This window comes from Talpa europaea (assembly GCF_964194135.1).
Source record: "Talpa europaea genome assembly, chromosome: 5".
Taxonomy (NCBI): Eukaryota; Metazoa; Chordata; class Mammalia; order Eulipotyphla; family Talpidae; genus Talpa; species Talpa europaea.
This window is the reverse complement of record NC_140071.1, coordinates 86,861,909-86,888,285: the sequence shown is the minus strand read 5'-3', so window position 1 is coordinate 86,888,285 and position 26,377 is coordinate 86,861,909. Positions and strand designations below refer to the sequence as shown.

At 35.3% G+C, this 26,377-nt stretch overlaps 1 protein-coding gene across 2 annotated transcripts in view; it reads left to right on the top strand.

Annotated features, from left to right (window-relative positions):
- CCSER1 (coiled-coil serine rich protein 1) overlaps positions 1 to 26,377 on the top strand; it is a gene marked incomplete at both ends in the record, with an annotated part of 1,131,842 nt that overhangs the window by 298,562 nt on the left and 806,903 nt on the right. For both annotated transcript variants that reach the window (XM_084233722.1, XM_084233723.1), the window contains one exon: positions 3,326 to 3,533. In XM_084233722.1, the coding sequence (XP_084089848.1) occupies positions 3,326 to 3,533 (208 nt within the window). The remainder of the gene's footprint in view (positions 1 to 3,325; positions 3,534 to 26,377) is intronic.

Here is a 26,377-nt window from a genome sequence, read left to right as displayed (position 1 = left end):
TCTACATATATTTTATGCTCCTTCATTTGGTGCATATGCATTAATGAATGTTATGTCATTCTCATGTAATATTCCTTTAATCATTATATACTGTTAATCTTGTATCATTTTTTTTTTATTTTTTAAGATTTATTTATTTATTTGTTTGTTTGTTTGTTTTATTTATTTATACAAGCACTGGGTACAGTCAGAAGCGCGGGAGGGTGAGAGAATTCACCAGAGCCAGAACTGGGAGCAGAGCAGGCAGACTGACGAAGTACACTGCTGAGGGGAGCAGTGGGCAGCGGGAGAGGTGTGTGCGCCATGTGTGACCCTCCTCCGGTGGCCAGGGAGCAGCTGGGGATCGAACCGGCGCTGCAGAGGCTGCGGGCAGCTTCACAACCCAGCGCGCAACCGCTGCACCACCGGGGAGGCCCTCTTGTATCAGTTTTTAAAGCTAGAAGTCTATTTTATCTGATAATGTGTGGCCATCCTTCCTCTTTTAATATAATTTCGGTTCCATTTGCTTTCAGGATTGTTCTCCAAACTTTCATTTTGTTTTGTTTTGTTTGTGTGTTCCAGTGTTTATTTTGAGTCTATGTTTATATTTGGAACTCAAATGGGTCCCCTGGAAACAACAGAAAGTTGGGTTTTCCTTTGTGATCTAAAATACCACATTGTACCTTTGGATTCAGGAACTCAGTCCATTTATATTTTGAGCAATGTTCATATATGTATGTCTGTTACTGCCAGTAGCAATGGCAGGTAGAACCAATTTTATTATCTATTTCAGTTTTTATCTCAATATAAATATAGATTTTTTTTTCAATATTTTTATAGGTGAGTTGTAGTGTTGGAAAACCCTTTCAGATTCTGAGCGTCTTTTTTTCCACTTACATCTTTCCTTTCTTAGAGGAAAGTTTTCAGAATAGAGGTTTTCTTGGCCAGTAGTTTTTCAGTGTAATTATTTTTAATGCAGCATTCAATTTTCTTTTTGCTTGCAGAAAGTTTTCTCAGAGTGGCCTGATGAAAGCTTAATTAGAGTACCTTATTGGTTACATGTTTTTTAACCTTAGTCATCTTCATTATTTTTTTCTTTATTTTTAATTCTTGGATGTTCCAGGAATATGTTTCGGTGTAATTCTGACAACATTTATATAATGAGATGCTCTTTGATGTTCATGGACTTGTATATTCAATTCCTTTTTCAAGTTGGGTTGTTTCCCTCAGTTGCTTTGGATTTCTTCATTTTGACTTCTGTATACAAGGATAGGAAGATGAAATCCTACTTGTCTTTGAGGTCAGATTCTGGAAAGTTGTTCTCTGCATGTGATCCCATATTTATGTGATGTCTCAAGAGTGTTGTGTCTTTCCTTTTACCACTTTACTGCTTTATTTTTTTAATTTATTTTTTATTTATTTATACAAGAACTGGGGTACAGGCCAGATGTGCGGGAGGGTGTGAGAATTCACCAGAGCCAGAGTGGGGAACAGAACAGGCAGACCAATGAAATACACTGTTGAGGGGAGCAGCGGGCGGCAGGAGAGGTCTGCGCACCATGTGGGACCCTCGCTGGCGGCCTGGGCCGAACCTGTGCTGCAAAAGCCATGGGCAGCCTCTCAACCGCAGTGCTCAACCGCTGCGCCAGCAGGGGAGGCCCCACTTTACTGTTTTAGATTTCCCTTTTCTATACATATCTGTAGGAGTAACTTAGAAATTTGCAATACGACTTCTTTTTCCAGTAGGAGAAGATGAGTTATAGTTTTGGAAAACTCCTTCAGCTTCTGCTTGTCTTAGAATATCTTTTTTTCCCTCCCTCATGTCTTTCCTTATTTTCTTAAATTATTTATTTTGTCAGACTAATTAAAACTTAAACTTGATAAATTTTTTAAAAGTCTTATACAATTAAAACAATACTACCCATACTGTTTAGTTGTTAGTTTTGTTTATTTGTTTTTTTGCTTGTTTTTGTTTTGTTTTACTTTCTAGCTTGATTTATGATTTTTGGCTTTTCCGGGTTTCCATGTATCTAGAGATCCGATTTTGAAGCTGCTGTGTCAGTTGTTGGGTGGTAGGAGTTGAAAAATCTGGCTCCTATCTGTTTTACTGTCAATATCCTTCCTCTCTGGGGTTCCAGACCTTAATCTGAAATGTTTGTCCTTTTCCTAGATGTTACAAGGTCAGTACTCGTCCCACGGGTTGAGGGCAGGAAGTGTTTTTCAATATTCCTTGTTCTTTTAGCTGAAGATCCAGCCAACTGGAAGCACCCTACTTTTTCTACTCTATTTCCCATCATCCAGTGGTGTTTGCCCCCACACCTTTCTGCTTTTCCCTACCAGTGATTCCAGGCTAAATGGCAATGTGTTTGTTTGTGTAGCAATCTCCCAGCCTGACTACAGCCACCAGATATTTCTCCTACCCAACTCGTGTTTAAAGAAATATGAATCTCCTCTATGTCCCTTCTTGAGTGGTCCATGATGGTCTCTGATGTCCGGGAAGTGTTCTAGTTTTGCCCCAAGACACGGGACCCTCTGAGTTTAGTGTCCTTCTGGGTAACTTTCAGATTATCCTCCTGTGAGTGAACATTACACTGGCTTGTTTTCTTCTAAATGAATATATGTAGTCCATTCTTAACTAACCCAAGATGGAGTAGAACCACAATTTGTTACTGTTAAATTAGAATCTATATAACTTCTATATATTCCTAAAACTGATCTTAGAACTTCACAATAATATGCTTTCTAAAAGCTTTGTCATTCTTCATAGAGATTTATACACTTGAATGTACAAATGTATTCAAACATATCACAGTCTAGCTAAAGAAATTATAAAAATTTTGTTGTATTGTAAGACTGCTGGGAAAGTTTTAACTGTGATTAGAAGCCTATAATGCATTATTCTTCACCTTGCAGAAAAGTTTCTGTTTACAAATGAGTTGTATGCAGAAATCATTACAAAGAAATGTGTTTCACTTTCACTCATTGTTGAATTCATTATTCTGCCAGGCTAGTTCCAACTTAAGCTTGATAAATTTTTGAAAATTCTTATACAATTAAAACAATACTATCCATACCATGATTTAAAATTTTATACTCCATGTCATATAGTATAAAAATACTAAAACAGAAGCCTTTAAGAATGACTGCATAGTTTACAAGTGGAACCAATTATGACATTTAAAATATATTTTAAAAGTGAAAACATAAATGATATTTTGTATAATAGTGGAGATGTTTTGTTTTCCCAATTGTTTTGATTTACTCACTGCTGACATGGATCAACGTCTTTGAAAACAGTATATTGAATATGCTACATTGTAAATTTTCTTCATTTTTTTCTTGTTAGGAACCTTTCCCTGAAATTGACAAAAGACATTGATCAGGAAGCCAGATGTTCCCATATCAGTAGAATGCCCAGCAGCCCCTCCACAGATTGGTCCTTACAAGGTGTGGAAGAAAATGGAGGCCTAGACTCCTTGCCATTCAGACTGATGTTGCAGGATTGCACAGCTGTCAAGGCATTATTATTAAAGATGAAAAGAGTTCTTCAAGAGGTATGATTACTCTAAGATTAATATTTTTTAGCTCTGGTAGTTTTTGAATGTTGCAAACCTGATTAGACTCAGATTCTGTCAGTAATTAAACATGACATTGGACAAAGTTGAGGTATCCTCCTGGTTTAACATTTCTCACAGGTCAAATGAAATATTTGGAATTCTGCCTTTTTTTTTAAAGATTTATTTATTTATTTATACAAGCACAGGGTACAGTCACAAGTGCAGGAGGGTGAGAGAATTCACCAGAGCCAGAGCGGAGAACAGAACAGGCAGACTGACTAAATACACTGCTGAGGGGAGCAGCAGGCATGGCAGGAGAGGTCTGTACACCATGTGGGACCCTCGCCGGCTGCCGGGGATCAAACCAGTGCTACAGAGGCTGCGGGCAGCTTCGCTGCCCAGTGCTCAACCACTGCACCACCAGGGGAGGCCCTGGAATTCTGCTTATTAAGGTACCCTTCAACTCTAAAATTCCAAGATTCCATAAAGAATTAGAAAAAAATAAGTAAATTGACACCAACCTGGGGAAAGTCAGGTAAAGAGAAATGGACAACAGCTATTAAGTTATATTCAGGTGTTATTTTAAAGCTATTGAGAGATGTATTAGATGAATTCCAGTCATATAAACTTTAATGCTATTGAAGTTTTTTTCTATATGATAGCATAAAAATGATGTATTTAGTAACTTTTGTTCCAATAAAAATCAATCTAGAATAATTTAAGTTGAATATTTCACTGATTTTGCTTGTTGAATTTAGTTGTCCTACACAGCTGATGATGAGTCAGATTGTGAACTAGTCAGGAAAATGCTTAATTGTTTCTTTTACCCTTATCTAAATATTGGTCATTCCTTAAGATTCAAGTTTGTTATGATTTCATTTTTATAATCACAACAGTTCTTTTTTTTGAGGATTTCTATAAAAATTGTACATGTTAATAGTATCGTATAGATATATTAAGAGGCATCAACTTTTTCAAATTCTTTCTTCTAGTATGTGTGAATTCAGGACAGCAGCCTGAAATACATGACACCTTATCTGTTGACCTCTTATTATATTCCACTTACATTCAGTTGACTTCTCTTTATTGATAAGATATATTAATAAGGTGACAATGGAAAAATATTGTACTTTAGAATGAATAGCATTATGACAACCACTTACAATAATGATTATTGATATCTGCTTCTCTAACACTTTTATAGTAACAATAATGCTAGTAGTCACCACAGTAGGCCAAAATGGCATGGGGAAGAAAGTGGGAATTAAAGAGAAATGATACTCATGGACTATTGAGGACATCCATTTATGTGTTCTAATCAGCTTTTAGGAGCAAAATCTGGAAGAAATATCTGGTATAACCACACCAGTTTATATCACCAGGGTGGTCTCTGTTTAGAATCTGTGCAGTTGTATACAAGAACAGTGTCTTGTATTTGATCACTGTTAGAATTTCAAGAATTGTGTGAGCTGTCAGTTAAGCACATATATAAAAATGTAAATTAAATATAGTTATAATGAGCAAGATATATTTTTAAACCCTTTATCAGCACTTAGATCTCATAATTTCCTAATTTATTATATTTTACTATTTACTAAACTTGTGAGCTTATTTATTAGATATATATTCAGAAATAGTATATATAGCTATTGAACCCATTTCACAACTATAGATTCACATAGTCATTTTGGTAGCTTGAAATCAACCACTTAAGAGTATCATGACACAGGAATTGTAAACACTGCAAATTAGGGCATTTAATATTTTTTGAGTCAGTTGACCAGTGCTCTTTTATAGGTATGACAATATGGTTTTTAAATTGACAGAAAAGTGTTTTCCTGATCATGTGGAGTCTCCCTGACCTTGGACTTAGCATGTAATATGTGTTCTTTGTAAAAGGCAAACTTACTGGCAGCTGTTATATAAAAAGGTATTAATCTTAAAGTCTGTAACATTCAACTATTCAGCATTTTACCTCTCTCTTTGGTCAGGATTTTAATTAAAATAATCAATGCAAGTAAAAGGGATAAGAACTGTCAAGAGGCTTTCATAAGGTAGTTAATTTTATAATTTAAAAATATTCAGTGATATTCACTGTAGAGTCAGTGTTCAGAAATATATTGAGATTGCTTTTATATTTCCATCTGATTAGCTTCACTAAAGAGTATTTGACAAAACTGAAGAGAATTAATTTGAAAGAAATTATACATTGAGTAATAATTACATATGTTTATTAAGTCCATTTAGAGAGCTTGGGATATTATTCTGCATTGTCAACAAGAAAAATAATATTATATGATTAGCATGTACAGCTGTTCTACTAATAAGATATTCTTAGTAGATGCCCTTTAATAATATAGTTTATTGATATTTTTCCTATGCCAAGAATTTTCAGACTGTAATACAAATTTTGCTACTGAAATTGAGTTTAATAGCAACTATTCAGCTTAGGTTACCTTGTTAACTTAGTACCTTATTAATATAGAAACATAATGCTATCTCAATCTTCTCATTCCCTGGGGGGGGGGAAGGGATAGGATTCATTCACTCACCAGAAAAATCTTACACTTTTTACTTATGAAATTGTGAAAAAAAAATTATCTTCCCTACCTTTGCTTCCACCTCATACTTTCCCTTGCGGTAGCCTCAGTTCCACAGTCAGATTTCAAGATGTGTTTTTTTTTTTGTTGTTGTTGTTCTATTCCTTTCATTTGTCTTTATATAACACATATGCACATATGAGTGGAATCATTTGTATTTGTCTTTTTTTTTTGAAGCAACATTCCTATATATAAAATATAAAATAATGAAGTCAAAGGAAACTTTTGGTCAAGCTTATTCAAGAGTGCCTTAGAATTGGGAGTAATTCCTAGGTGGCTAGAAGGGTATCTATATCAATTCAATCACTAATAGATTACTTTCCTAAAATTTCCAAAGCCGATTAAAGTTATAGAGCATTAGGAACTATTTCATTGGCAATTCTACGTGGCATTTTAAGTAATTTGCATTTCATATGAACTTGTCTATATAGTCGATATTGTCTATACTGCTAAATACTATATTAATAATAATAAATTAATGAATATAGTTATTATGTTCCACTTATATTACTTTATTTTTTAAAGATTGATTTGTTAATGCATACAAGAACTGGGGTGTAAGCCAGAGGTGTAGGGGATGAGAGGATTCACCAGAGAGAGTAGAGAGCAGAACAGGCAGATCTATTGTAATACACTGCTAAGGGAAGCAGTGAGTGAGACAGGAGAGGTCTGCTACCATGTGGGTTAGCTCCCTGGCTGGCTGGGATCGAACTCCTGCTGCAGTGGCTAGTGACAGCTTGATAGCACTGTCTTTAACGTGTGCACCACCAGGAAGGCCTCCCACTTATATTACTTTAAAGTTACCTTTAACTATTACTTCTTACTAACATTTTTTGCAAGTCATCATATGCCTGAAATGTTTTACTGTTTTTATTATTGACTAAGTACTTTAGATCCTATTAAAATTATAAATCTTACTAGTTCATTGCAAATATTATTCTTGTTTACTGTTAACTAGTATTATTATTTTTCTAATCTCTGTCTTTAGTATAAAATTTTCATCATTTAGCTTATTCTGACTATTTACAATTCTCATTTTTTTCTGTCACCATAAAAATATAAATAATAACTAACTTGGGCCTCCCTTGTGGCACAGTGGGTTGAGTGCAGCACTGTGAGACTGTCTGCAACCTCCGTGTTGCCAGTTCAATTCCCGGCCTTCCAGGGAGATTCCCACATGGCGAGGCAGATCTCTCCTGTCTCTCCCGCTGCTCCCCTCAGTAGTGTATTTCGGTGCTTCTGCCTGTTCTGCTCCCTGCTCTGTCTCTAGTGGATTCTCTCACCCTCCTGTGCCTCTGGCCTGTACCCCAGTGCTTGCATAAATAAATAAATCTTTAAAAAATAATAACTAACTTAAACATTATGGATCATATTTGTTGTGCTAATATATAATATGAACTTTTAGTAAAATAAAAAATAGGTAGTGAAACACTATATATACATATCTATATAGGTGATTTTGAGCAGTGAATGTAGCAATATATTGTATCTGAATCACCTGGAGTAGGAGCCAGGTCTGGGGTGTAATATCTGGTAAATTGCTCTAAAGATATGCTTCGGTAAGTTTGGTGTTGATATTTTCATGTATTTTTGAAAAGAATCATGTATAAGAATATTGTGTTAGAGTCGGTTTTAAATGTCCTTAAAACCATCCCCTACATAGGGCAATCTCACCCCTAAAACCTTTTCAAATTAGCCTGTAATCTCTCCTTCCATCTGCTTGTACATCTGTGATAGCCCATTTTAATGTTACAACATCATAATCGGCCTTTCTACTTATTGTCTTTTCATCTACCAAACAAGTTTCCTTACTGCAGTCAGAACAGATTTTCTAAAATGAAATTATAATCAAGTCACTCCCATAAATCCTGAAATGTTTTCTAACTGCCCATAGAAGGTCTTCTCTAGATGCTATCTACAGCAGTCTACATTTCCTCTATCATTAAAGCATTTACCCCTTCTCACTGTAATTGTTCATCTTCTCTTTCCCAATGAGAATCTGAAATGCCTAAAGAGAGTGATTTTTTTAACTCTGTTTGCTCAACATAAAATGCATTTAATACTTCTAAATTGCATGTTAATAAGTAAATGAAAGGCAAATATATTTCATTGAGTTTTCTGCCATTAAATAATTGTTAATGGAATAAATTTTAAACTCAAGTGCCTGATGAAATTAAGATAAATATGTGATAGCATACACAGGAAGTGCAGTTCTGTACCACTAATTAATATGCAATATTATAATTCAATTTCATCTCAATAATTAAAAAATAATTTGTAGCATACATTTCCCCATTTAAAACATAGACTAGGGCCTCCCCTGGTGGCACAGGTGGTTGAGTGCCGATCTCTCCTGTCGCGCCCACTGCTCCCCTCAGCAGTGTGTTTCATCAGTCTGCCTATTCTGTTCCCCACTCTGTCTCTGGTGAATTCTTTCACCCTCCCATGCATCTGGCCTGTACCCCAGTTCTTGTATAAATAAATAAATAAATCTAAAAAAAAAGAAACAACTATTTAAAAAATAAATAAAATAAAATAAATATAGAGGGGACACACTGCAAAATTTTCTAGACTTAATTTAAGACTCTTACACATGTTAAAGACTAAGTGGAAGAAATAATTTCCTGAAGTATTCTGTATCTTTACATGGAGTAGATGATTATGATGTTCATAAGGTGTTTTTTTGACTTTTCCCATATATATTCACTACATTTGAATGTTGAAAATAGGTTTTCCCAAATTATTATTGGAATTTTGTAGGAAAATAATAAAAAATAATAAATATATCTTACTATATAATCACAACTCAGTAAACCTAATAGTTTTTTAAATATAAAGTAGTTGGTATATAAATCCTATTCCTTTGTATTTGCTTGGGCTAAGACAATCATTTTCGTAATGGTGCTTTGTTTAAAACTTAGATCTTAATTTTGAGGTGGATGAAGTATGAAAAATGTAAATGGACTTTCATACTTGTAATTTTGTCTCCCTCTGAAGATCATTTTATATTAAGATATATGTACATATTCCCAACAACCCCAAACATAAACTTTTTTTTTTTTTAATTTTAAAAAAGACTCAGTTTGGGGCCTTGGAAATTCTTTTGTCACTTTATTCCTTAGAATTAGTGATAAAAGAAGTAGCTTAAAAAGGGAGGTAAATTATAAAGTTAATTTATGTCACAAATTCCCATTATCTATAAAAGAAGAAAATGTTTAGTATTTACAGTGATAGTATCTGCTGCAATATTTTCATTTTGCTCATAGTGTTCCTTTATCTCACTCTTTTATAATAAAATTGTTTATACTGTATTTAACCAAGACAGATACTGGGGATAGCTTGTAATAAGTTATTTCCAGTGGGATAACTTGTAATAAGCATGTTTATCCAAAGGTATTGGTAACCAGCCCTTCACACCTACCACCAATGTTGTTCTTTTAAATTGAGATATAATTACATATAACAATATATTTGTTTCAAGTATTCAACATAATGGTTCATTATTTCTATGTATTTTAAAATGATGGTCCCAACAATTCTAGTTGACATTTGACAACATACATAGTTACACATTGCTTTTACTTGTGACAAGAACTTTTAGTATCTCTCAGCGATTTTAAAAAATGCAATACTTCATTATTAACTGTAGTTTCTCTGGTGTTAACCGTATCTCAGGACTTGTTTATTTTATGACTGTAATTTTATACTTTTTATCTCTTTTAATTTTTGTAAAGATTGGGTACAGGCCAGAGGCATGGGGGGTGAGAGTATTCACCAGATACAGAGTGGAGAACAGAACAGGCGGATCCACTGAAGTACACTGCTGAGGAGAGCAGCAGGTGAGACAGGAGAGGTTTGCTGTGCCATGTGGGTAGCTCTCTGGCCAGGTATCGAACTCATGCTGCAGTGGCTGCGGATAGCCTCATAGGTTGTGTCTTAACCCTGTGAACCACCAGGGAGGCCCTAAGATTTATTTATTTATGTATACAAGAACTGGGGTACAGGCCAAAGGTGTGGGGGTGTGTGAGAAGATTCACCAGAGACAGAGTGGGAAACAGAACTGGCAGATTGACTGAAATACACTGCTGAGGGGAGCAGCGGGTGAATCAAGAGAGGTCTGCTGTGCCATGTGTGTAGTTCCCTGGTGAGGGATTAAACTCAGCTGCAGTGGCTGTGGATAGCTTCATAGGTTGTGTCTTAACCCCTTGTGCCACCAGGGAGGCTCTCTTTTACCTTTTTAAAATTATGTTTGGAGGCCTCCCTGGTGACGCAGGGTTTAAAGGCTCAGCTCTATCAAGGGATGACCAGCCTTTGTTGATAGAGTTCAATACTTGCCAGGGAGCTGGCACAACAGCCCTCTTCTGTCTTGCCCACTTCTCCCCAAGGCAGTGTTTTTCAGTGGATTTACCTGTTCTGTTCCCCACTCTGACTCTGGTGAGTACTCTTACCCGCCCCCTGTACCTCTGGCCTATACCTCAGTTCTTGTATGCATAAATAAATAAAATCTTAAAAAAAAAGAAAAAGTGTTCATATAATGAGGTGAATTTATTATAATATAGCTAGATAATTAAAAATCTTAGAACCACTATATGTAATCCAATATAATTTACAAACCCAAGTAGTTGACATAAAAATTTGAGTTTGTGATTGAGAGCTCATGTGTTTTTCTTTTGTTAACTACCTTATAGTTTAAAATATTTAATTTTATTATCCCTAAAAATAATTGAAAACTTTAAAAATAATAATTGAAAGGTTTTCAGTGTGAACTTATTTTTATTTTTATAAATAATCCACAGATACATGACAGAATTGGAAAATTTTAAATGTAAACATTTAATATGATTGGTTGGAATTTTTAAATGTATTTTTAAAGTACATTTCAGTGAAATGGTACCAAGAACTGTCATGATTTAAAACTGACATTTTCCTATCAGCACATTTCAAAAGCAAATGAAAAGCCTATAGAACATGAACTTCAGCAGTGTATAATTACAGAAAGGAAAAGCAGCAGTGAAGAATCATAAAGGATAGTCATGAAAAGCAAGCAATTACGCATTTAAATGTGAATGTAATCTAATTAGACTTTATCTTTATCTTTTGAAAATAGTAAATTACAAGGTTCTGCTATATGCTTTATGGTTGGTTTTTCTTGCACAAAAATGTATTTAATGGGAAATGGGAGAACTGCAAATGCATGAAAACAGCAAATGCAAGAGAACAAGAATGGCTCTCTTAGTACCATGTAGATGTAGACAAACATATTACCATAATCAAAATGATACCTTACTAATGACAAGTAATTTCATCATTGTCATATATTGGTTCTGGCTGAAGGCCTCTCATGAGGTTTCACTTGATGTCAGCCATGACTGCAGTCATACAAGGTTTAACTGGGCTTGATGAACGACTTCCCATAATTCACGTGTCCGGACAGGAGGATACATTTCTTCTCTCTTGGAGACCAGAGCCTCAGCTTTCACCTGGCAATCCTCTTCATTGGCTCATGGCAATTTACTTCCCCAGATTTGCAATCTGAGAGAAAACAAGACAAAATGTATCATCATTGCCTTTTGTAATCTAGTCTTAGCAAAACCTAGTCTTTCATAACCTAGTCTTAACAAAGCATACCACCAGTTGGTCATAAAGAAAAACTTGAATCACTGTGAGAGAGTGCTGTACAAAGGCCTGGATGCTGGGGGTTGGAGCACCTTGTGCCCCTCTTGAGGCCTGCTAATACAGTCCACTCTCTGGCTCCCAGTGATGTGTTCCTCACAATGTAAGGTACACTTATCTCCTCCCAAGGCTATCCAAAGTATCAGTACATTACAGCATCAACTCAAAGTACAGAATCTTATCATGTAAAGAATGTACAGTTGTAGATGAAGTATAGGTACAAAAAAATCAAGTATAATTCTCCATATTTTAGATCTCTTTTGAATCTTATTGGAAATTCATTCCATTAGACTACAAAGTTCACAATATCTTCAAGATAAGTCTCTAATTTGAAATAGCTTATGGACAATACCTATAATATTCTTTTTTAATTTAATTTTGTTTGGGTAAGAGAATCTGAAAAAACCCTAAAATTTTCAATAAAAGGCCTTCTTGTCTGACTGAAGTAGGTGCTCTGCTGCACTTCTTTGTGTCTTTTAAGAATAGCTCTTTATCTACTAAAGACAATTCTAAAGTCCTAAAAAATATTTGCATCTTTCTTGGTATAGTTGTTAGGGGGAAAGGATGTCCTGAGCAAACTCCATACAGGCTTTGTGGATGCCACCCCCACTCCATCAAGACACTGGGAACTACAAATCCCGTGATCCCCAAAGGAAGGTTGTAAGGACCTCAGGGTGGAGTTAAGCTGTCATTTTCTCTGTTTGGGTGTTTAACTGGCCACCTGAGTGGGGGTAGCTCTCTTGGCTTGTGCTCTTGTAAGGGCAGCATTTGGTTTTGGTGGGTCATTTGGGATTCCAGGTCGGCGGAATGGGTAGGACACATTTAAGAATTCATCTCCCTCTTTTCTCCCTGAGTTGTACATTCCCTCATTTCCCCTTCCCTTGTAAATAAACCATTCATTAGCCTTTTGTGTGTACCTGCAGTTTATGTCCCCTTTAAGCATGCTGGTGAGGACAACCCCTTTTATTTTGGGGTTGCCCTGTAACATAGTTACTGTGTATAGTAACATAGTTACTGTAACATAGTTACTGTGTATCTTCTCACCTTTGCTCATAAAATTATACACTTAACAGGATACCACAGGACATAACTGAAAGCACCGCTGCCAATGCTCCTATTGTTGGAATTTCTGCTCTCCACTTTGGAGAACTATAAATGAGCTATGACCATTATCATACAGTCTAAGGTATGAACTATTGTCAATTCTTGAAAAAAATAGTAAAGCTTAATTTTCCCCTCATTTTTAGGATAATTGAAGTAAAATAAATTAACAATGAAACAGTATGTTCATAATAATAGCAATGGATATCATTTATTCTCCCCGAAGAAAAATCTGGTTTAAATCATGGTGAATCTTAGTTTCACTGAATATGCATATTTTTGTTATGTTTACATAAGGCCTAACTCTTTATGAGACTACAAAATTGATAAGGAAAATAGAGGGGGAGGGAACTATTAATTCCTTTACTCTTTTCCTATATTAGCAATCTTAACTTTCAGAAAACTCTGGGAGAGATTGGAGATGTTAGAGAAAAGTTATTCCCTAACTTCGTTCTCATTTCACTTGGAGAGTCACACTGAAGGACACATTTGAGGCTAGTACAAGCCATATATGTTTGGAATCATTACAATCTTGGTGTGAATCTCAGTCATGTCTACCATTTAATAACTGATATGAGTTGATTAACTGATATGTGTCTGTTTTTTCTAATATGCAAGATAACTATCTCACAGGGATATCTGGACAAGTATAAAAAATATAAAAAGCAGGTTATCACAGTGGAAGTGTGGAGTAAGTACCCATGAAAATGAATTACTGGGCCTCCCCTGGTGGTGCAGGCAGTTGAGTGTAGTGCTGTGAAGCTGTCTGCAGCTTCTGCAGTGCTGGTTCGATCCCTGCCCAGCCGGAGAGGGTCCCACATGGCGCGGCAGACCTCTCCTGTCATGCCGCTGCTCCCCTCAGCAGTGTGTTTCATCAGTCGGCCTGAGCTGTTCCACGCTCTGTCTCTGGTGAATCTTCTCACCCTCCCATGCATCTGGCTTGTACCCCAGTTCTTGTATAAATAAATAAATAAATAACTCCAAAAAAAAAAAAGAAAAGAAAAGGAGTTACTGTAGTGATCTTGGTTGTGAAATTATTACTGACTATGATAAACCAGGCATAAAATATCTGAGATTCTAATACTCTTGAAATAATACCTGCAAATATTATTTAATTAGATAAAGTATTGTATTTATAGAATAATAATTTTATTTTCATAATTGTCAAGAAAAGCTATATTAGCTGAAACTAAAAGTAAAGATACTATTGCCATTTATGCTTTCCTGGGATTTGAATTATGCCAGCACATTTAATCTGATAATATTTAGCAAAAGAGCTACTCCATGTCAATTGAATTTCTTTTTTATAGTAAATATAGAACAAAGGTTTTTGCAAGTGAGAAATCATAGTGACATACCATGGCAGTAGCAATTGAAACAAAGAGAAGAGAAAAGATATGTGATGTGTTTTGGAAGTAAAGTCAACAATACTTGCTGATGATTTAGTATTGGATGGTGGCAAAAAGAAAAAGTAAGGAAAATAGAGTGATAGTTTGTGTAGTGGGCAAATTATTTCTGGCTTTTATAAGAATGGGAAGAGTAGGAGAACAATAAGCTGTGAGAGACAGAAAGGAAATAAAACAAACTTTTTATTTTGGCCAGTTTATGGTTGAAAGGGTAATTTATACATGCAAGTCTATGTGTCAAGTATAAATTTGAATGAATATGTCTGCAAACTTGGAAATATCTGGGTGGGAAATAAAAATTGGGGATGTGTGATTATATCGATTCTGTTTAAAGCTATGGATGGGGCCTCCCCTGGTGGCACAGCGGTTGAGCACTGGACTGCAAAGCTGCCCGCAGCCTCTGCAGCGCAGGTTCGATCCCTGGCCACCGGCAAGGGTCCCATATGGTGTGCAGACCTCTCCTGCTGCGCCTGCTGCTCTCCTCAGCAGTGTATTTCCTCAGTCTTCCTGTTCTGTTCCCTGCTCTGGCTCTGGTGAATTCTCTCACCTTCCTGTGCTTCTGACTGTACCCAGTGCTTGCATTAAAAAACAAATAAATAAATAAATAAATAAATAAATAAATAAATAAATAAATAGATAAACCTTTAAAAAATAATAAAATAAATCTATGGAGGAGAGAATTTGTACTTAAAAGCACAATGGCATGCTCCAATATTTAATAACAGAAAATCAAGTATTGTTCAAATAAGGAAGGACCAACAGAGTACTTTATAGGTATTATTGTTTCATATTACCTACCTCTTTTGTCATATTTTTAAAATCTTTACATATACATTTTACTTTATATTGTGAAATGCATTAAAAATCACTTCACTCTTTTCAAGTTGCTCATACTTCTGAGTGGTACTCCTTTCCTTAAACACTGTTTCTCTTGCATCTCTCTTCCTGTGGAAGTTGCTGAAGTATGCTGGGTATTTATTTGCAATTGGTGTATCTTCTGGTATTTATATAATGTTGAAATAAAAATGGAGCGGTATCAAAATAAGTATCAAAGTAAAGTGCCTGCCAGCCAGAGAATTAATTCTGGTGTGTGTATTTATATTATTTGCCAATCATGTGTATTATTTTATTGCTTATAAAATAAAGCAAAATACAACCCATAGTATTAGCAATAAATGTTAACCTCATCGGACCTGAATGCTGTGGTTATTTGGGTTATAATCATATTCAATAATTAATCTAATAACCACTAATAAGATTTTGTTATGCATGTCTAAATTTCAATTTTCTTTTTTAAAGATTTATTAATTTATGCATACAAGAATTGGGGTACAGGGCCTTCTGGTGGCGCAGCTGTTGAGCGCTGGGCTGTGAAGCTGCCAGCAGCCTCTGCAGCGCCGGTTCGATCCCGGCTGCTCCCCGGCCACCAGAGGAGGGTCCCACATGGCGCACAGACCTCTCCTGCCGCCCACTGCTCCCTTCAGCAGTGTGCTTCAGTCCTTCTGCCTGTTCTGTTCCCTGCTCTGGCTCTGGTGAATTCTCTCACCCTCCCGCGCTTCTGACTGTACCCAGAGCTTGTATAAATAAATAAATAAATATTAAAAAAAAAGAAATATAGCCTTACATAGATTATTTTATTTTATTGTTATTAAAGTGAAACTGATTTATAGAGACGATAGGTACTAATAAGACTAGCTATTAATAAAATAATGAATCAAATAATAATTACAATAAATATTTTTGAAAGCAAATGGATTTTTTTCTTATCCTCTGATTAGATAGTCTTCTGGGTAGAGTCAGGGGAGTGGAGGAGTTTAAGATAACTAATTAATTAAAATGAAATTTATGATGCTTACCCCAATATATACAAATATTCTTTGGTTATTCATTGTCTTCATTAGGGCTCAGCAAATTTTCTCTGTGAAGTCCTGACCACAAAGCATGTGCTTCAATGACTGCAAACAAATTGTTGTAAGAATGTGACTATATAAAAAAAAAAGAAAGAAAAAAAAGAAAGTGGCTCTATGACAGAAAAAATGAATATTGCTGGACTCCCTTTAGGTTTTATTTATAAAACTAGATAGCAGGTGATATCTGGTTTTTGTCATGGACTGCCATTCCAACTTACTTCTGAGAGAGGTGGTTAAATTATTATGGGGAGGCAAGTGTGGTTAAGGGAAGTAATTTTGTGAGCCAGAATACATAGTCTAAATCTCATCTCTTACTAGCTTAATAACATTCTCAGGTTGAACTATAGAGCTAATATTATTCTATCCCTTAGGATTTTTGAGACCATAAAATGTGTTAATTTGCTAACTTACAATACATGGGACATCATTGGATATAAAACATATTCAATATGTATCAGTTATTCATTATTATCACAAGTCTAAGTATCACTAGTGGGATAAAGATTATAGATTTGCTATTGAGCACATGATTTCAAATATTAGATCTACAAAAATTTAGTGCTATTACTGACATTCCTTTAATCAAGGTACATTAGGCTTCCTCACTTAAATAATAAGAGGACAATTTTAAAAATTTCATTATGTATATTATATTACATTTATTTATTTATTTAAGATTTATTTATTTATTTATACAAGCACTGGGTACGGTCAGAAGTGCGGGAGGGTGAGAGAATTCACCAGAGCCAGAGCGGGGAGCAGAGCAGGCAGAAGGACCGAAGTACACTGCTGAGGGGAGTATCAGGCGGCAGGAGAGTCTGTGCGCCATGTGGGACCCTCCTCTGGTGGCCGGGGAGCAGCCAGGGATCAAACTGGCGCTGCAGAGGCTGTGGGCAGCCTTGCAACCCAGCGCTCAACCACTGTGCCACTGGGGAGGCCCACATTATGTATATTATATTTAAATTGTGTCTGGCAAAGGATATATCTAAATAAATGTTAATTCCCTTCTCTCCTCCTCCCCTTTAAAAACCTTTTTACTGTAAAACTTACTTTTACTGTGTAGGCTATTCACCCCACTTGTTACCTTTGTGCCTAATTATTTCATGCTTTTTATATGATTGTAAATGGGATTTTTTTTAAAGATTTTTTTTTTTATTTATGTATACAAGAACTAGGGTACAGGCCAGAGGTGTGGGGGTGAGAGGATTCACCAGAAACAGAGTGGGAAATAGAACAAGCAGACTGACTGAAGTACACTGCTGAGGGGAGAAATGGGTGAGACAGCAGAGGTCTGCTGCACCATGTGGGTAGCTCCCTGGCCAGGGATTTAACTCATGCTGCAGTGGCTATGGACAGCTTCATAATTTTGCATCTTAACCCCTTGCACCACCAGGGAGACCCCTACATTTTTTTTATTATACTTTTCTTCTTTATTGTGTAGATATGTCTTGCTATATACTTCTTTCAGTACAAATTTTGCTGCACCCTATAAGTTATAGTAGTTTTTATTTTAATTTTCATTGCTCTCCAGATAGTTTTTAATTCTCATTTAATTGATCAAGGTGTCATTAAAATAATTTTGTTTAGTCTCCACCTGTTTGTTTTCTCCCCAGATTTCTTTCTGTGGTTGATTTCTAACTTTATACCATTGTGATTTGGAAAGATGTTTGCTATAATTTCAGTTTTCATGTGTTTTTATTTAAAGAATTATTTATTTATTTATACCAGCACTGGGTACAGTCAGAAGCGCAGGAGGGTGCGAGAATTCACCAGAGCGGGGAGCAGAGCAGGCAGAAGGACCGAAGTACACTGCTGAGGGGAGCAGCGGGCGGCAAGAGAGGTCTGCGCGCCATGTGGGACCCTCCTTTGGTGGCTGGGGAGCAGCCGGGGATTGAACAGGCGCTGCAGAGGCTGCGGGCAGTTTTGCAACCCAGCGCTCAACTGCTGCGCCACCTGGGAGGCCCAGTTTTCATGTATTTTTGATGTTTATTTGCATCCCAGTATATGATCTATCCTTCAGGAGAGCCCCAAGTGTATTTGAGGGGAATGTGTATTCAATCTTTTGGGAGCCAATCCAGTATCCAATCCAGGAGCCAGGGAGCTACCCACATGGTGCAGCAGACCTCTCCTGTCTCACTTGCCTGCTGCTCCCCTCAGCAGTTTATTTCAGTCAGTCTGCCTGTTTTGTTTCCCACTCTGTCTCTGGTGAATCCTCTCACCACCCCCACACCTCTGGCCTATAACCCATTTCTTGTATGTATAAATAAATAAATTTATAAAACAATGCTTTCCATTATCACTAATCATTGGTTTTTAGCTAAAATGTCTAATTTATCAGATGTGAGAATAGCGGTTCCTGTTTTATTTCCCTCTGTATATTGCCTTGAAATAATCTACCCTAGCCTTTCCATTTGTCTATGTTTTTCTTTAGACCTGATATCTGATTCTTAATTGCATAATATAGATGGGTTATGCTTTCTTAATCCAACTGGCTATTCTTATCTTTTGATTGGTGAGTTCAGATTTTTCACATTTGGGGTGATTATTTAAATATAAGAAATGGGGGGATTGCAATTGTATGGGGAATATAAAAATAAAATTTATTAATTTAAAAAAATAAATCTTGTAAATAAATAAATAAATAAATAAACAGATAAATAAATAAATGATTGATGAAATTAAAAAAAATAAATAAATATAAGAAATATTTATTCCCATTCTATCTTTAGGTTTTTAGGTTGTCTTATATTTCCTTTACTTTTTTTCCATGTTTTTCTATATGCTATTTAATTTGATTATCTTCCTTGTGGTTTTCTCACTTTGTTTATTTATTTTCCTAAATATCTCAGTTTCAGATTTTTTTTTTGTCATTGTCATGAGAATGATATCAGACTTTCTATTTTTCAAATTGTCTTCCTTGTGGCTATGTTCACTTACTATCATTCAAAACTTTTTTTTCCTTCCCTTTAATGTTTTGTTATTGTCTCATTTTTTTTAATACTCTGATTCTATATTGCCATCACTTGATTGAGTGTTTTTGTATTTTTAATTTTCTTTAAATGTGCAATAATGCCTTTCAACATTTTTTTTTTTTTTTTGTAGAATGGACAGGCTGTTAACTGTAAACCCATTATCTTCTTTTTGTCTAGTAAAACCTTTATTTCTCCATCATATTTGAATTATAATTTACAGGAGAGACCATTCTTTGCTGGAAGATTTTATCTTTTAGAATTGTTGATTTGTCATTCCACACTCTCTAGCCTTGAGATTCACAGCTAAGAAATCAGATGAGTGTCTTATCAAGGTTCTTTCATAACATTCTTTCTCTCTAGCAACCTTTGATATATTTTGTTTGATGTTGACATTTGATTTTTTAACAATGGAGTCTTGGTGTAAATTGTTTTACATTTAGAAATACATATGTTCTGTTTGTTTCCAGGATATCCATATTTAGTTCTTCACATAGGTTTGAGAAGTTCTCAGCTATTTTTCTTTGAATAAGCCCACCAATCTACCTATTGTTTGTTTTCTGGAATACCCATAGTCTTTGTTTTTTGCTATTGTAACGGAGTTGTTTATAAAGTTTCTTCATAGTTTTCTAAATATTATTTTTATCTTTCCCACTTGTGTTTATAGATTTGCACCTTTGATTGTAAAATTCTCTGTTCTGCCAGCTTAAATACAGTTAGAATGCTTTCCTTGTTTATTTTTATTTCATTCAGTTTCTCTTTCCTTCTCTCTCTCTTTCTCTTGCCTTCACTGCCTTTATTGAAGAATTCTTTATTTCCCTGCATCACTTTTCTAAAACCCTGAACCAGACTTTCTGTGCTTAATTGAAATCCAGGACTCTATTGACATAGTTTATGATTTTTATTCTGAAATCTCTGTTTGGTTATCAATTTTTGTTCCTTTGTGAGATCTCTGGATTGCTATTCTTCTCTTTCAGATGTTCTATTGTGTGTTCAGGTGTTCCTTGTTTCCTAGGCATATGTATGACTTTATTTGTTTTTTTTTTTTTAACTGGTTGGAGTATTATGTTTTTAATTTTGTTTGCTTATATTCCTTTTTTAAAAAATATGTAATTTAGCAGCAGTTGAGAGCCCTGGGAGACACTGGAGTTCAAAGACTCAAACCTTAGAAACTATACCAAAACAAGCCATTGACATATGACTGCATAATTGAGGCTACCAGAGAGGGAGAGGGTAAGAACAAAGTGTGGAGGCAGTCCAGTTCTCTGTGGTGTGAACTATGGGTCCTTTGATGATGGTAGTGGTGTGGCAACACATCTGAGGAGAGGTGAACCTATTCCCTAAATCATGTAGTGTTGTCAATCATTTTTACTTCAATGAGAAAAAGAAAAAGAAAAAGAAAAAAAAAAACAAAAAAACAAAAACGATGCTAACCGCCACTACGACCACCAACAAAAAGGCTCAGTATTAGTATTTCTATGGAGGAAGGGCTATTTTAGGTGTATGTTACACTGTTTCATCTCTTCTGCATTTAGGGTAAGCACTGCTTCATGGAGTCCAAATTATAGGGCCCTGCCTCCTTGTTGCTTCTGTCTGTGATAAGCTTCAGGTCTCTTTCCTCATATCTCCCAGCAAAGATGGCGAGGGGGAACTCCACCATCTGCACTGCCAGAAGTCAGATTCCCTGTAACTGAACCAATGAGCCTAGTTCCTATATGCATGTAGCAGTTCCCCACTCACCAAAAACATTCTCCATGAATAGCCTGAGTGCTGTATTTTTGTGCCTTGTTCTTCTTGTTAGGCTGAATATATATATATATATATATATATATATATATATAAATCCATGGGTCAGCCCCTGTGGGTAATAATGAGCAGTAAAAGTTCCTATGATCAATGTTTAGATTTTCCTACTTGTACTTAACAGATTTACTAAAACTACCTTATTCTACCTTGTTTTGGGGGGCCTCCTACAAATTATTCTAATACTAATTCTAAATTTGTTAACCAGATTTGGATTTGATTCCTGCTTTTATAACATATCCATGATTCTCACCATTTCTATAGCTGATCTTTGGCTTTGGTATTCTACTTGTGGCATAATCTAGAACTAAGTACAGTCTGTGAACTTGAGATGATTGAGAATTCTTTTTCTGATTCAGAATATTCCTAAATGCTTCTTATGTAGTCTTCTATAAATATGTGATTAAATTGCATGGTTTTACACTAAACTATGATTAGGTATTAAATAAATAGCATGACCAAACATGGTACCTTTCTTTATATTGTGTCAGTTTCACAAGCTTTTGTTTTTAAGAAATATTTTAAATGTTTACTAAAGAAAGTATTTTAGCAATGACTTCCCTGGAATAAATTTTAAATTATAGAAATGATTTTCTTAACTCTGTTGCAGTTGACTTACAAACAATAGTAATTATACACATCTTCCTTCCGCAGTTCTGATTTCCCTCAAGGTGACATCGTGTCTAGATGGAAAGATTTGCCAATTATGATTTAAAACATTTTATTTAATTAATTAATTTATTTATTTTAAGATTTACTTATTTATTTATGCAAGCACTGGGTATAGTCAGAAGCGAGGGAGGGTAAGAGAATTAACCAGAGGCAGAGTCGGGAGCAGAGCAGGCAGAAGGACCGAAGTACACTGCTGAGGGGAGCAGCGGGTGGCAGGAGAGGTCTGTGTGCCATGTGGGACCCTCCTCCTGTGGCCGGGGAGCAACTGGGGATCGAACCGGTGCTGCAGAGGCTGCGGGCAGCTTCGCAACCCAGCGCTCAACTGCTGAGCCACCGGGGAGGCCCCTGATTTAAAACATTTTAGTAATGTAAACTAAGATGAAATTTGATGATAATAAACTTGTATGTAAACTGAATTATATTTCTTATTTAGGATTTATGAAAAAGTCAAACTTAATTTGTTTGCTCTTTTCATTTAACTCTTTAGTTATCTTCCATGGTTTGTATACATTATTATGATAAGTTTAATCTACTATAGTACCTACCAAAAGTACTATATCCCAATATGCCTCTATTACTTTTTACATATAAGTTTGTTTTGAACCCTAAAGGCAATTTTCTAATAGTATAAGTTTATTCTTTAGATAGCAGTAGTTTGGGTTTTGTTTTCTGATCCAGCAGGTCATTCTCTAGCTTTTGATTGGTGTGTTCTCTCCATTTCATATGGGGTGAGTACTTATATATATGGGTTTGTTATTGCTCTTTTATCTTTAGTTTTATGTTTCTATTTATATTATTGTTCTGTTTTCTATGAAATTTCTTCATTTTTATTTAGATAGAAGAATTCCTTTCAATATTACTTTTAAGGGATGTGTACTGTGAGCAAATGCCCTCAGCTTCTCTTTATGTGTGAAAGCCATTATTTCTCCCTCTTATCTGAAGGAGTGACTTGTAGGATTGAGTATACTTGACTGGCAGCTTTATCTTTGAGTATTTTGAATATGCCTTTCAATTCTTTCCTGTTTTGTAGGTTTTCCTCAGAGAGGTCTACTATATAAACCTGTGACAGTATATGTTATCTGTTTTATCCCCCCTAGCTATTTTCAGTATCCTTTATTTTTCTTTAACTTTTATACTTTAATGACTGAGTGTCTTAATATGGGTCTCATTATATTTAGATAAGCAGGTGATCTTTTAGCTTCATGGACACAGATATTTAGTTCCTTCCCCAGGTTTGGGAAGTTTTTCTTCATTATTTCTTGGTGTAAATTCACTCTTTCCTTCTCCTTTTCTTCCCCTTCTGAAATACCCATTATCCTTATGAATATATATATATATATATATATATATATATATATATATATATTTAAGAACTTTAGAAATTTCCTGTAGTGGAGCAATTTCAAATTTAACTACCACTGAAAAGACCATTACAATATGTAAATCTGTATTATCTGGACTTTTTTCTTTACTTAGTTGAATTACAGAACTGTAAATCTTACTGTTAAATTATTTATTGCCTCCTAAAGCTATGTTTATTTCTTTCTAGAAACATCCAGAAAAAGTAACTTTTTTGGCAATGAATAGTTGGCAAAAAAAAAAAAAAACTATTGCTATGGATACATATCATTGTGTGGCCCACAGACCAAGAAATAGCTAGTATTAATTTAGGGAGTAAACATCCTGTAGATATCATATTCCTCTCTGTATACAGGGCATACAATAATTTAATTTTTAATATTATAGAGTATATAGGGATTTATTTTTATATTTATATCACAATTTTATAATTATCACAATATAGTGATTGATGTGTGTATTTAAAAATCTTGCATTATAAGAGCATTGTAGTGGATCCAGGATGCCAGATGATTATGTGTACCTGTCCATAAGTCCCCATGTGGAGCTGCTGAATGTATGATTTATATGTTTGGGATTGAAGGGAAGCATTGGGAGCTTTTAAAATATATCAAAAAGGAAAAACCTTAAATGTATAGTTGTCCTTTATTTGATTCATCCTCTTTATAGTATATTTTATCCTGTTAAAAGATCAATGCATCTGCTTTCCTTGCTTTGTCTACATACCCCATATGTGTAAAATCATATGAGTTTGTCTTTTTCTGTTTGTCTTATTTCACTAAGAAAAATAGGGGGTAAAACAAGTTCAACTAAGTAAAGCAAAAATAAATTTTGAAATAGAAGTCAATTAGTAGTTACCAGAATGGAAGGGTCAGGAAAGTGGTAGGCAAAATAGGACAAAGGGGACTTGATATGGTAAGGGATAGAATAGGATGTTTAGCAGTGGACTTAATGTAGAATTGCATATGCTTATTGTTAATGTGGAACACCTGAATCATATTTAATTTTATAATGTGATGTCCCATACATGAATGAATGAATGAATGAATGAATGATTTATGCAACTTTGAAAAAAATGAGGATACTCTCAGAAAGCATATCAAGGTATATATCTTCAGTCACAATCTTATTTTCTGCCTTAATTCTTTACAGTTTTCCTTCACTATGTTTACTTACTTCATGATCCCTAACTACTTTTGGATCTTATTTTACCTTGGCTTCCTGACATTAATTTTTCTTCTTGATAGCAAAGCCATGAGTAGATTACCTTTTAATGATCCACATTATTCTGTCTTTTGCATTAGCTCTAGGACATTTTTTATATTTCAGCTACCTTTTATTTAGTCAAACAGAGCAGGAATATCTTTAAATCTCATAAAGTATATCTGCACAGGGGACTTATATTTTCCTAGAATGCCACAGCATCTTCCTACCCACAAACCCTTGCACATACTCACAAAAGGCCACATGCATACTTCTCATTTTAATCACAGTCTAGGAAAAATGATTTTTTCATCAATATTCATGTTTTTTCAGTTCATCATGCTTTGTCCTATCCCAACACATCACCAATTGATTTCCTGTTGCACAATAAATAAATATTTATCTTTAATTAAGAAATTACCCTTATAATAAAAATAATTTTCCTTAACACTGCTGTTCTTGCAGTTGTTCATAGGAATTTAAAAACTATCTTCCTGATCATTATGAGCCTTATGGTAAATATTGACAAAGGGAGCCAATTTGACTGCTTTCCACAAGCAACACTGTTATTTTGTTCTGTATAATTACGGGGAGTGAGATATAGCAGGAATATTAATTCTATTTTTATTAGTGTTTAAGAAGCAATAACTTCATTAATTATGTATCATTTTCCTTCTATTACACTAATAGATATATGTGACCATGTTGATCATTGTTTGGGTCTTATACACATCAAAGAACTTTTGATCAATTTGGTAACTTATTTTGAAAGTTTTTAAAATAGGCTTTGTACTCGGCATTCAAAATCAAAACCTAAATTATTGTAACACAAACTATCATAGCTTTATAACCAAAGTGTTCTCTGTAATTGTAAGTTAATTAATATGAATAAAATTGAATAATTATTTGGATTTAAATAAATCATTGTGGAAGATGAGATCCTCTTTTGACAGTTTAATAGTATTGACAGTCTAAAGTATATAAAATATATCTTTAAAAAAATGATTGTAGAATGGGACATTGAGGAAATAAAAGGGAAATTCAGTTAGTTTATATTACACAATAAAATACATTTAAAATACAATAATTTGGGGCCTTATTGGTGGTGCAGGGGTTAAAGTTTCAGTACTAACAAGCTATTGCCAGCCACTGTGGCCTGAGTTTGATCTCTGGCCAGGGAGCTAACCCACATGGTGCAGCAGACCTCTCCTGACTCGCCTTCTGCTCCCCTTAGCAGTGTATTTCAGTAAATCTGCCTGTTTTGCTCCCCACTTTGTCTCTGGTGAATCCTCTCACCCCACTCCCTGCACCTCTGGCCTACACCCCTGTTCTTACATGCATGAATAAATAAATATAAATATTTTAAAAAATAAAATACACTATATATCTCTAAAGATTTATTTATTTATTTATACAAGAACTGCAGTACGGGCCAGAGGATTCACCAGAGAAAGAGCCGGGAAGAGCCGGGAACACAACAGGCAGATTGACAAAATACACTGCTGAGGGGAGCAGCGGGCGAGACAGGAGAGGTCTGCCGCGCCATGTGGGACCCTCGCAGGCTGGCTGGAATCGAACTGGTGCTGCACAGGCTGCAACAGCTTCACAGCACTGCACTCAACTGCCTGTGCACCTGGGGAGGCCCAAATACAATAATTTATATAAAATTTAAGTGTGCCGGATGGTCTCACTCATAACAGGAATCTAGAAAACTTAAATAAGGGACCAGGAAAATGAATAACTATAAGAAAGTAAAAATCAAAATCAACAAAAAACTATGAACCAGAGACACTTTTAGGGGGGCAGGGGCGGGAGGGGAGGGATTGGGGTCAGAATGGGGGGGCTGCTATTGTATGGGGAATATAACAATAAAATTTATTATTTAAAAAAATAAATAAATGCAAAATTGTCACTTTCAATATAAAAAAAATTAAGTGTGCCTCTTTCTCAATAGGACATCTTTTTGTTGTTGTTGTTGTTGTTAAGATTTATTTATTTATAAATACAAGAGTTGGAGTACAGCTCAGAGGATTCACCAGACAGAGTGGGGAACAGAACAGGCGGACTGACTGAAATAGACAGCTGAGGGGAGCAATGGGCAAGTCAGGAGAGGTCCTCAGCGCCATGTGTGTTGCTCTCTGCAAG